At 46.7% G+C, this 11,552-nt stretch overlaps 1 protein-coding gene across 1 annotated transcript; it reads left to right on the top strand.

The window, feature by feature from the left end:
• Positions 1–1,035: 1,035 nt before the first annotated feature.
• On the top strand, positions 1,036–4,996 carry C8H19orf12 (chromosome 8 C19orf12 homolog). The gene is made up of 2 exons (XM_075715723.1): positions 1,036–1,225; positions 4,727–4,996. Exons 1-2 carry the CDS (start codon positions 1,066–1,068, stop codon positions 4,990–4,992), a joined length of 426 nt encoding a protein of 141 aa, XP_075571838.1. The 5' UTR covers positions 1,036–1,065; the 3' UTR covers positions 4,993–4,996.
• The last annotated feature ends 6,556 nt before the right edge of the window (positions 4,997–11,552 follow it).

Here is an 11,552-nt window from a genome sequence, read left to right as displayed (position 1 = left end):
CTGCAGCTATGGAGCATATGTGGTACCTTCCCAAAAACCAGATTTTTGTTTAGCGTCAGCGATGCTTGGATACCACAATGACAGAGATGATTTGGAGTCAGCCATTCTAGTGCAAAAGAAAGCTTTCACTTTCACAGGAGTTATCCTTTAATATGAAAAATGGTGTGATACCACTCCACTTTCACTTTGCCCTGAGGAGGTGTATTCAAGAAAGACTTGAAGACAAGTTGGCTTGGGCTGAGAAAGTATTGCACACACACTGGGATAAAAAGTGTTCTAGAGACCGGCAGCAGCAGCAGCAGCAGCAGCGCGTGAACAAGGTGGATAAGGTTTGGTCTTGGAGGGATGTGGGGGCAGGTATCTGCCCCATGCTGGGGACTTGTCACTGTGTAAGGGGGCTGAGGTCCCCAGCTCTGTCTCCTCGTACACATGAGAGTTGTCTCGCATGTCTGCTCTGAGTCCCGACTGCCGTACGCATACAGCCCTGCATTTCTGATGCCCTGTCACCAGAGCTCCCCAGTCCCAGGTCTCTTCCAACCCCTTCTGAAATCCATTCCCTTCCTCGGGCTCTTCTTGCTTGCTGTAGACAGCCTCCTGCCTTCAGAAATCAGCAAGGAAGTGTTTAAGTGTGTAACAAAACTGGGAGAAGAACGGATATGTGAAAACAAACAACTGATTTGTGGCAAAAATTAGGACAAGGAGACAATAGCTGACAGATTTGTCAATTCTAATCTGCCAGTCGTGGTAGAGTGAGGCTCTGCTTTGTCTTTTTAAGTCTCTCATTGCTGGTACTTGTCCTTGTTTGGTCTTCTGAATTTGTCATAAAACTAGATTTTTTTCTGTTCTGCTTTGTGGTATTTTTTCAGTAGCTTTTAGCTGTTGAAAATAGTTTTGGTTTTCCCAGAAATGAAAGAGAAAGCAAAATTGTTTTTTTCCTTTATTGATTGTACCTCTTTCCTGTTAGTCTCACAGACTCCTGAACTCCTTTAGCAGTAAGATTTAGTCCCTGTTGCAGCAGTCAAAAGATAACTTAAAACGTCTTTTCCAGGATCTTAACTTGCCAAGATGCCCATCAACATTGATGATGTGATGCTACTGTTCCGCCACCTCTCTCAGGAGAAGGGGATGAAAGCTGCTGTCAAACACTCTGGTCAAGGAGCACTGCTGGCAGGGGCAACTGCACTTATTGGGGGTCTGATGGGAGGTCCACCTGGAATCGCAGTAGGTAAGTGTGTTTTGCTTTAGGAACAAGACGTGTGGTTAACTCCCTGGGTGAAGACACTAGGAATAGGCACGGATTGAAGGAAAGGGGCGTGCAGCACTGAGATTTCATCTAACTGGGCTTTAACAAGATGCCGTTTTATATGTCGGCTTTTTAGAAATGAGGTGTGCATCAGGAAGGCACGTGTCAGTGTTTCCTTCTAGGGTGATAGTGACCTTGCTGACTTTGACTGCTGTGCGGCAAACGGGAAGCCATCCAGAGGACAGGATGAGATAGTGGCGCCTTTGAAACCCTTTGGACAAGCTGTTAACAAATCATTTGCTTTTGGTGGGTAGCGCCGTGGTTCCCATCTGCTGAGGTACCCCAGTGTGCGAGGTGTGGGACGGAACAGAGCGTGAACTAACAGGCTCTGAGCTCGTTAGTGCGGGCTCTGCTGCAGCGCTGCTGCGGTGCGGGAGTGAAGAGGAGAGGGGTGAGGCAGGGGCGAAGGAGCACCAGGGATGACAGTAGCAGTTGGGGGGGATGTTGGTACCTGGTGGCGCAGAAGAAAGAAAATTGGCGTGTAACGCAAGGGTGAATAAGTATTCTTAGCCAGCTTTAGCAAGGGACAGGATCATTTTCCTAATGATCTTATTAAAAGTTATGTTTATTTCTGTACTTTCAAAGTACCTGCTATCCACTTGTTGGTGAACCTGTTCTTTTCCCCTGGATTTCGTTATGCCCTGTCACATACAGTGCAACTAAATCAGAAGTTTAACTATCTTAACTTTAACTCATTTAACTTTAAACGATGCCAAGGTGAGTGACCCTGGGTTTTTAATGGGTTTTAGGACAGTTACAGGGACACTTGCAATCGAGTGCACCTTCACTTACACAAAGAGCCTGCATAGGTGTGGGACTGGATAGCAGGGGTTGTCCTTCTTGCTGCTTTGCACCAAGAATTAGCAGGTGAATTACCTTCCATCTGCAGGGGTCACTGGAGAAACTTGCAACGTATTGTGCTTTCTAAGGACTGCTTGCTCTGAGAAGAATGGACTGTGGATGTGTTGCTTGGGGGGAAAAACTGTGATCGTGTAGCAAACCTTGTCTCAATAAACCAGGAACTTAGAGATCAGTACTTCTAGTGGCATTTGCATTGAGTGCCCCTAAATCAGATATTGATGTTCTCATAGAAGTTCTTGAAGATGCGTTCAGCCATCATAGGCTTTCAAGTATTTCTGTGGTATCATGGGGAAAATTGCCAGCTGAGTAAAATGTGCAAATTAAGGAATTTTTGTCTAAAGAAAAACTGCATCCCTGTGAGTGCATAAATGACTTTTTAGGAGCAGTCGCTGGGGTGGGAATTTTGGAGGCCGAGTCGGTTCTGATGCCCCTCCATTGTGAGGGTTCTCCTTCCTTCCACCCAGATGTTTTTGTCTGGGCAGCGGTGTCAGTCGTGTGAATTCCTGTTGGAGAGCGCTGTGTTGCAAGTTAGACTGGTAACCCTTGGAAGGAGAGCAACCATGTAGGAGTGTAATGCTGGTTTCTCAGCAGCAGCCGCCATCACGTCAGCTGTAGAGGAGCCCTCTGCTGCTGTCTTGATGATCTGGAACAACTCTTATTTACCAGAGCATTTCTTGGCCAGCTGGGGTGAGCAAGCGCAGGTGGGGTGTTGATTTGGTAGATGAAAGCATGAATGTGTCTAAACCCATGAAGCTGATGGGTTTGGTCTCTGTGAGCACCTTCTGAGGGGTGGACTTCAGAAGCAGAAAGCTTGGATCATTCTGGGGGTCTCTAGTAAGAGATTATGTGTTAATGGCACTGATAAGGCCATTAATTGTTGGTCCCATGTTTTCCTTGGGCATGGTTTTATTTAGAATCATAGAATCATAGAATTGTTTAGGTTGGAAAAGACCTTTAAGATCATCCAGTCCAACCATTAACCTACACTACCAAGTCCACACTAAACCAGTCAAGGGCAGACTAGACTAAACCATGTCCCGAAGTGCCACATCTACCTGTTTTTTGAATGCTTCCAGGGATGGTGACTCCACCACCTCTCTGGGCAGCCTGTTCCAATGCTTGACTACCCTTTCCCTGAAGAAATTTTTCCTAATATCGAACCTAAACCTCCCTGGCGCAGCTTAAGCCCATTTCCTCTCGTCCTATCGCTAACTACTTGGGAGAAGAGACCAACACCCACCTCACTACAGCCTCCTTTCAGGGAGTTGTAAAGAGCACTAAGGTCTCCCTTCAGCCTCCTCTTCTCCAGACTAAACAACCCCAGTTCCCTCAGCCGCTCCTCATAAGGCCTGTGCTCCAGACCCTTCACCAGCTTTGCTGCCCTTCTCTGAACATGCTCCAGCAACTCAATGTCCTTCTTGTACTGAGGGGCCCAAAACTGGACACAGTATTCCAGGTGCGGCCTCACCAGTGCCGAGTACAGGGGCACAATCACCTCCCTGCTCCTGCTGGCCACACTATTCCTGATACAAGCCAGGATGCTGTTGGCCTTCTTGGCCACCTGGGCACACTGCTGGCTCATGTTCAGCCGGCTGTCAGCCAGCACCCCCAGGTCCTTTTCGGCCAGGCAGCTTTCCAGCCACTCTTTCCCAAGCCTGTAGTGTTGCATGGGGTTGTTGTGACCCAAGTGCAGGACCCAGCACTTGGCCTTGTTGAACCTCATACAACTGGCCTCAGCCCATCAGTCCAGCCTGTCCAGATCCCTCTGCAGGGCCATCCTACCCTCCAGCAGATCGACACTTCCACCCAACTTGGTGTCATCTGCAAACTTACTGAGGGTGCACTCAATCCCCTCATCCAGATCATTGATAAAGATATTAAACAAGACTGGCCCCAAAACAGAGCCCTGGGGAACACCGCTCGTGACCGGCCGCCAGCTGGACTTAACTCCATTCACCACTATTCTCTGGGCTCAGCCACCCAGCCAGTTTTTTACCCAGTGAAGACTACGCCCATCCAAGCCATGAGCTGCCAGCTTCCCAAGGAGAATATTATGAGAGACTGTGTCAAAGGCTTTGCTAAGTCCAGGTAAATGACATCCACAGCCTTTCCTTCAGCCAACAGGCGGGTCACCAGGTCACAGAAGGAGATCAGGTTGGTCAAGCAGGACCTGCCTTTCATGAACCCATGCTGGCTGGGCCTGATCCTCTGGTTGACCTGCACTTGCCTGTTGAGTTCACTCAATATGAACCGCTCCATTTAGTAGTAGAGCTTATCCCGAGGAGACCAGTGCCCTAAAGTGTGTTATTTTGTTTCTGATTTCTGGCTTGAAGCTATCAGCTTTGGTTGTCTAAAGAGTTCCTTTGTGATGGCTGTGGATGTAAAAAGCTTTAAAAATCCTTCTTGGTGCGTGAATATCCTATGTAAACCTAGTTAAAGCAGACACACACGCAACTGTGCATTGATTTCTCAAAGGTGGGAACGTTGCTGGTGAAGGCTGTGGATAGAATTTCAAGTTTTAACATTAACTGGTAAAGAGTAACATCTCTCTCTCTTTTCCAGGAGGAGCAGTTGGTGGATTGTTTGGTGCCTGGATGACTAGTGGACAGTTCAAGCCGGTCCCTCAGATTTTACTGGAATTGTCTCCTGCTGAGCAGCAGAAACTCTATGATGAAGCTGTTGTCATTCTCAGGCGCTTGGACTGGACTGACGTTGCTCAGCTGATTGCTCTTGTAATGGGAAATGCTAGTCTCCAGCAGAAGTTGACAGCAGTGCTGATAAATTACCTCTCCAAAGACCTAAGAGCAGATATACAGTATGGAGAATAAACCTTTTCAGAGCAGGCTTTTTACAGTGTAATGACTTCTACTCTGACAATTGTGATTCTTCAACATAGCAATTATTAGTTATCAGTACTAATTATGAATGTAGGCAGATCTAAGTATTATTTTGGGGGTTGGGGTGGGGTTTTTTTGTTTGTTTTGGTTTGTTTGTAAGGATAGTATTAGATTACTGCATTATCCTGACACTGACTTGCCATGTAATTTGGAATTACTCTGTGCTAGGACTGAATTCAAAATCACAGAAGGGAATTATGTTTCTCTTACGCTAATGTATCACTAGTTAAAATTTTCAAAGTCATTGTGTTTTATTTAGGAGATTTAAGCCTGTTTGTGTAAGTGCTTTCGTTTTCTTCTGTGAATAACAAATAGGTGCCAAAGTAGCTAGGGCAGTTTGAAGAATTTTACCTGCTGTCTGTTTCAGTCCTGCAAAAGAAAGGTACAAGACATTACGTTATTCTACTGTAAACTCAAAGATCTCAATCCTTACTTTATTCTTTGTCACATTTTTATTGTAATTCTTGAGTTAGTTATTCCTTCCTGTAAGAATTGAAGCCAGTGCCTAAACAAGATGCAAAGCAACAGGTGAACAAACTGCACACAGTTAGTAGTTCCTGATGTCCTAGAATGGGAAGGCATGGCCAGAATACACTTCTAAAGAAATGTAAAAATGGGGAGCTGGCTCTACCATTTTCGTACTATCCCTAGGATTGGGGTTGTCATTTCAGCATTGGTTTCTTGACTGAATCTGAACAGCTGGTCCTCTCTTTTCATTAAAATATTCATAAGAAGCACCATAGTGGCCTGCATTTTGCTTTACAGTAAACGAACTCTTGAAGAACTGGGTACTGAAGTTTGAGGAAGAAGGCAGCCCTGTCCTGGTCAGTCAGCAGTTGGCAGAGGTGGTGGCGTGGGATGACATGCCAGCTGCAGTTAACACTGTAAGATCCCAATGCAATGTTACCGAGTATCTCAGCCAGTTGTTCACCGTTTGCTTCAAGGCACTTGTGAGACAAGTTTGTACGTAGAAGAATGTGCAGGTGTGCCTTCTTTTGTATGTAAAAACAAGTGAAACTTGCTCTGACAATTTTGGTTTTCCCCTAAAATAAAGGTTTATCTCTCTGTGCGTGGTGTGGTTTCTAGAAATTGAGTTTTAATTGGTGAAGCTTTAAACTCAGAAGTTGCTATTGTATACATTTGATTAATTTACTTCTGTAGGTACAATTTGCCATTAATGAATTCAGTGTGTTTTCCTGCCTGGAGTGCAGTGCAGCGATTGTTCTTCTCATCATTTGAAAACACTTTTTCAGTGATGTGAAAGACCGAAGTCCATGGTAAATGGGCACTCCTGACCCTGTCATAGTTTCATAATGCCAAGCCTGAAATCAGTGTTTGTTCAGTTCCATTGACAGATTACGCCCACTGCAACCGGCTTTTTAAGACTACATACTCTGTGTAGCTGTTTTAAAATACTATTTTTAGGAAGGCAGTGACTTTTATTTGCAATTTTCTGGTTATTTCACAAATTAAATTCACTCTTTCCAAAATAACACACTGCTAACAGCAGCAGATGATTGAACGATACAGTAGGATGGAGCCTGCCATCTTATAACCAGCTCTTTGAACCCAGACATGAAAGAGCTTGACATCTGATTGCAAAGCAGGCCGTAGGAAAGACGTTGTTGTCCAAAACTGATGCTGCTATAGATGGCCATTGTAAAGCCCTACCCTAACTACGCTGAGTTAACAGATCATCTGAGAGCAGAGGTCCAAGGTGACCATAACTAAATCATACAGCACGGTTTTGTTTAAGTTAACAGATTGTCCGGGAGCAGAAGTCTAGGTGATGTGTTACTGACTTGATCAGTAAACCGTGAGCAGTTGCTTAAGATCTGCCAAGAAGGAAACTGGGGGAAAGGTAATTCTGGCGGGGGGCGGATTGCAACCACCGACTCATGAGCCCCCTACCACAATTACACCCCCGACTCAAATTGAAGGACAACTGAGCATGCTCATTAATTTAAATAGTAGGCAAAGAGATTTTAAACAATTGTTAATGCTGAATATGTATTAGGGAATTAAATACAGTAATGAATGTGTATAAATAGAGACTGACTTGATGATTTGGTGTGCTAGCTTTGTGGAATTACCACCTAGCACCCAAACTTGTGCAACTTTGAGAATAAAACAGTATCTCGTCTCAGTGTGTGAAGACTGGCTTGTTGCACACCGGGTAAACAAGTCCTATTTGGCACAACAACGTTGATGTCAATTAAATTATAATAGTATCCAGTATTTAAACAGATCGTTATCAGATTTCAGAGTGGATTCAGACATCTATCATGGCTCCCATTTTACAGGCATTCATAAACTGGAGCCCAAACATAGGTAGTGAATTGGTTTTTATCACTCGTATCAGTGTCATAGCCATGAAAGGAGCTTAAATTACATGACTCCTAGTCCTGGACTCTATGTTACTCTATTTCTTAGGGTACTCTTTTAGATGCTTTTTATCATACATTTAGAAATGACAAACTGGTTTTAATTATGGTCTTTCAGCCTTCACTGTCATATGAGGCAGGCTTGTGTCATATGGGTACCAACAGATTTTTGGTCCAAATAGTTCATAGTTCTGCATGGGCCAGTCTAGCTTATGTTAAACCCCACTGCCCCTGAGCTCCCAAGAAGCTTTTGACTCTGTGCCACATTATAATAAATTTAACTTCCATAGGTTTTCAGATGAGCGAAGTCGAACCAGGAAGAAGTGAGTTGAATTCTGTTTGTCCTCTGTATCATTATTTAACAGTTTTGAAGCCTTTGAAGTCATGCTCACCTCTCACGTACGACTTGCCCATGTGTAACTGTTGCTCATGTGGACCCTGCAGGACCGAGGAGTATTTGGCTGTGAAAATTCTGTCTTTTGCTAGTCACTGTCACAGCGCAGACTTCCTAAAGGTCTCGTTCCCAACAGCATTGCAGAGGTTCCCAGGCTTGGTCCTCTGGAGAAGCATAAGAACTACAACAGAGACCTTGAAGTAAGGGTAGGGAGCAGGGTGCTTGGGGGGTGCACCATGGTGGCACACCACAGTGCCCGTGATACTGCTTAATTAGTTGCTAAACTTCTCACAAAGAAGCGCACAAAGAACTGCAAAAGCATAACAATCCTGAGATGCCATTAACTGACTAATGCTGAGTTTACAGCAGGCTGTGAGGACCTGACCAGCAGCAGTAATCTGCCCAAAAGGTGATCAGGCAGAGAGCTGCTTTGAACCTCCGAGCTGAGGTTCTGCACAGTATGTGCATGCCCCCACAAAGGAGGGTCTGATGGCTCTTGGCTCAGCCTGTTTGCATGGCCTTGGTCACATCAGCTCTCATCTCTTACTCCAGTATGAAAAGTAACACGGATTAGCATTACATGGGCAGGTTTTCTAAGGACAGCCCCTCTCCTTCCAGGGCTGCACACCCGCACCGATGGAGGGCTTTGCTGGAGAAGAACATTCCCAAATGAGACAGTCTCCATCTCTCTCAAAGAGGTCTCCTGTGGGCTGCTGGCAGGAGGGGATGCTGTCCAACCATCTGCGTAGGGGTCCTTGCTTGCCAGGGGAAGCCAGTGGCTGGGGTTCCTCTGTAGGCTGCTGCTCCCCTGCCTGGGCCTCCTGGGTCTGAAGAGCAGGGCGGTTTGGAGAGGTGCTCTGCTGCCTGACTAAGGGCAGTTTGTTTAAGGAAGCCCACCGATCTCATGCAGCAATAGTTTGTGGGATCACTTTGGGCAGTCACCCAGCTTCCCCATGCAGCTGCTTTTGTGTGAGGTGGTGGTGATGATGACAACACCCAGCTAGTGACGGAGGGCTGTGCGAGGTGATGACTACTGACTGACGGTAACAGTGAGGTGTGATACTACACGCAGCTCGTTGTTATTATTTGGTTTCTCACCATATCGTTTGAGATGATTCCAGCAGTGTAGTGTGTTGTACTGTCCACTGTAGCCCAACTACGGGCCACTGTGCCCTGGCAGAACTGCTTTTCCCTCTCATATTCCACAATTTATAGCTCCTGCCATATGTGCTTCGGTGCGTGGGGCATGGTTGGGGTGGAATGGCTGCAGTCACCTGCTCCGGGTAACACTCACCTCTTTTGGGAGGAAAGCTTGTGCTGCAAAGGACCCAGGTGGGTCAGGATAGCTGCTCTTCTGAGGCGAAGTTCTGTTTAGCATACACAGCATAAAGCTACTGAGACCCAGCGTGTCCATATTTCTTTCAGATGACAGCAATTTGATGATTGCAACCCAACAGTGGTTACCACGCCTCTTCTCCCTTTCGGTTGGTTTATAGGAAATTAGTGTTACAAAACTCACTGAAAGATCTTATAGAAGGGGATTGTGTTATTCAAAGTCATTAAGCAAATTGATTTTACACAGCCATACTCTCATGGCATACCTGCTCAAATGGTCTGACCAGGATTTCTTGTGCACAACATGGAGGACAAGTCAAATCCTCGCTTCATCCGAGTTCCTCTTGATTGTCAATGATGAACTAAGTTTTTGGACAAATCCTCTATATCCTTTAGGATATCTTTTCTATCCTATTGCTATTGTCTTGCTGTTAGCCCATTGGGGTATCAGAAAGACTGGCATATGGGATTTGCTGCAACCTCCGCCACTGTCCTGCTGTCAGTTTGGGGTCTTCTGTTCGGGAACAGTTTGTGCTGTGGTCTCACCAGCATGGGGCCTCCAGGGCTCGACAGCAATAACGCATTCCTCCATTTGATGAAATGGCATCCCTCCCTATCCATGTAGGCCTCTCTTTTAATTGTTGTTCTGGTGCTTTCCCACACACATATTTCCAGTCATACAGCATTTATACCAATCTTGATATTTCTGTTAAAAACGATGCAGATTCACATGGAAGTTCAATTTTTCCATTTTTTCCTCTGTGGTGGGTTGACCCTGGCTGGATGCCAGGTGCCCACCAAAGCTGCTCTATCACTCCCCTTCTCAACTGGACACAGGAGAGAAAATATAATGAAAAAGCTCGTGGGTTGAGATAAGGATAGGGAAATCAGTCAGCAAGTACAGTCACAGGCAAAACAGACTCAACTTGGGGAAAATCAGTTTAATTTATTGCCAATCAAAACTAAGTAGGGTAATGAGAAATAAAACCAAAACTTAAAACAACTTCCCCCCACCCCTCCCTTCTTCCCAGGCTCAACTTCACTCACAGTTTTTCTCTGCCTCCTCCCCGCCAAGCGGCACAGGGGGACAGGGAATGGGGGTTGCAGTCAGTTCATCACACGTTGTCCCTGCCGCTCCTTTCTCCTCAGGGGAGGACTCCTCACACTCCTCCCCTGCTCCAGTGTGGGGTCCCTCCCACAGGAGACAGTCCTCCACAAGCTTCTCCAACATGGGTCCTTCCCACGGGCTGCAGTTCCTCATGAACTGCTCCAGCGTGGGTCCCTTCCACGGGGTGCATTCCTTCAGGAGCAGCCTGCTCCAGCGTGGGTCCCTTCCACGGGGTGCATTCCTTCAGGAGCAGCCTGCTCCAGCGTGGGTCCCCCACGGGGTCACAAGTCCTGCCAGGAACCTGCTCCAGCGTGGGCTCCTCTCTCCACGGGTCCACAGGTCCTGCCAGGAGCCTGCTCCAGCGCAGGCTCCCCACAGGGTCACACCTCCTTCGGGCACATCCCCCTGCTCCGGCGTGGGGCCCTCCCCAGGTGCAGGTGGATCTCTGCTCCACCATGGACCTCCATGGGTGCAGGGGCACAGCTGCCTCACCATGGTCTTCACCACGGGCGGCAGGGGAATCTCTGCTCCGGTGCCTGAAGCACCTCCCCTCCTTCTTCACTGACCTTGGTGTCTGCAGAGTCGTTCCTATCACATATTCTCACTCCTCACTACAGCTGCAGTTTGTGTCCCAGTGTTTCTTCCCCCCCTTTTCTTAAATATGTTATCCCAGAGGCGCTACCACCATTGCTGATGGGCTTGGCCTTGGCCAGCGGCGGGTCCATCTTGGAGCCGGCTGGCATTGGCTCTGTTGGACATAGGGGAAGTTTCTAGCAGCTTCTCACAGAAGCCACCCCTGTAGCCCCCCAACTACCACAACCTTGTCATGCAAACCCAATACATCCTCACAGTGTTGCAGCAGCTCCAGTAGTGCTCACTAGTGAAATACAGGCAGACTCAGGGGTTTAATCCTGCATAGCTGCAGTGGTAGGACCTGCTGAGCTCAGTCTCCACCAGCAGTTTAGCAGCACCAGTGCAGCCAGAGGATGTAAAAGCAATGCATTTTTTTCCCCAGAGCTAAAGCTCTTATGGAAAAAGCACTAGCTGCTTGGAAAGGCTGTCATTGCTTGACCAGCTGATGCATAACTCCAGACTAATTGAATAGCAGACTTTCAGCTGGGTTGGAACACTTTTGAAAAAACAAAGGCCTTTGCATTGGAATGAACTAAAGCTATTAGCCCTTAATTAAACCATGAGATTTCATCTTTACCCTTCTAGAGATCACAGAAATCTATGTATTTTTCCGGCTGTAAGCCAGAAATCAAACATT

Source organism: Pelecanus crispus, chromosome 8, assembly GCF_030463565.1.
Source record: "Pelecanus crispus isolate bPelCri1 chromosome 8, bPelCri1.pri, whole genome shotgun sequence".
Taxonomy (NCBI): domain Eukaryota; kingdom Metazoa; phylum Chordata; class Aves; order Pelecaniformes; family Pelecanidae; genus Pelecanus; species Pelecanus crispus.
This window is presented reverse-complemented; position numbering and strand designations above follow the sequence as displayed.

What these genes read in the sequence shown, in the direction of transcription:
- C8H19orf12 (XM_075715723.1), top strand. Translation starts at nt 1,066, where the DNA reads ATGCCCATCAACATTGATGATGTGATGCTACTGTTCCGCCACCTCTCT. An exon ending in TCCACCTGGAATCGCAGTAG is followed by an intron (nt 1,226 to 4,726) that starts GTAAGTGTGTTT and finishes TCTCTTTTCCAG; the next exon opens with GAGGAGCAGTTGGTGGATTG.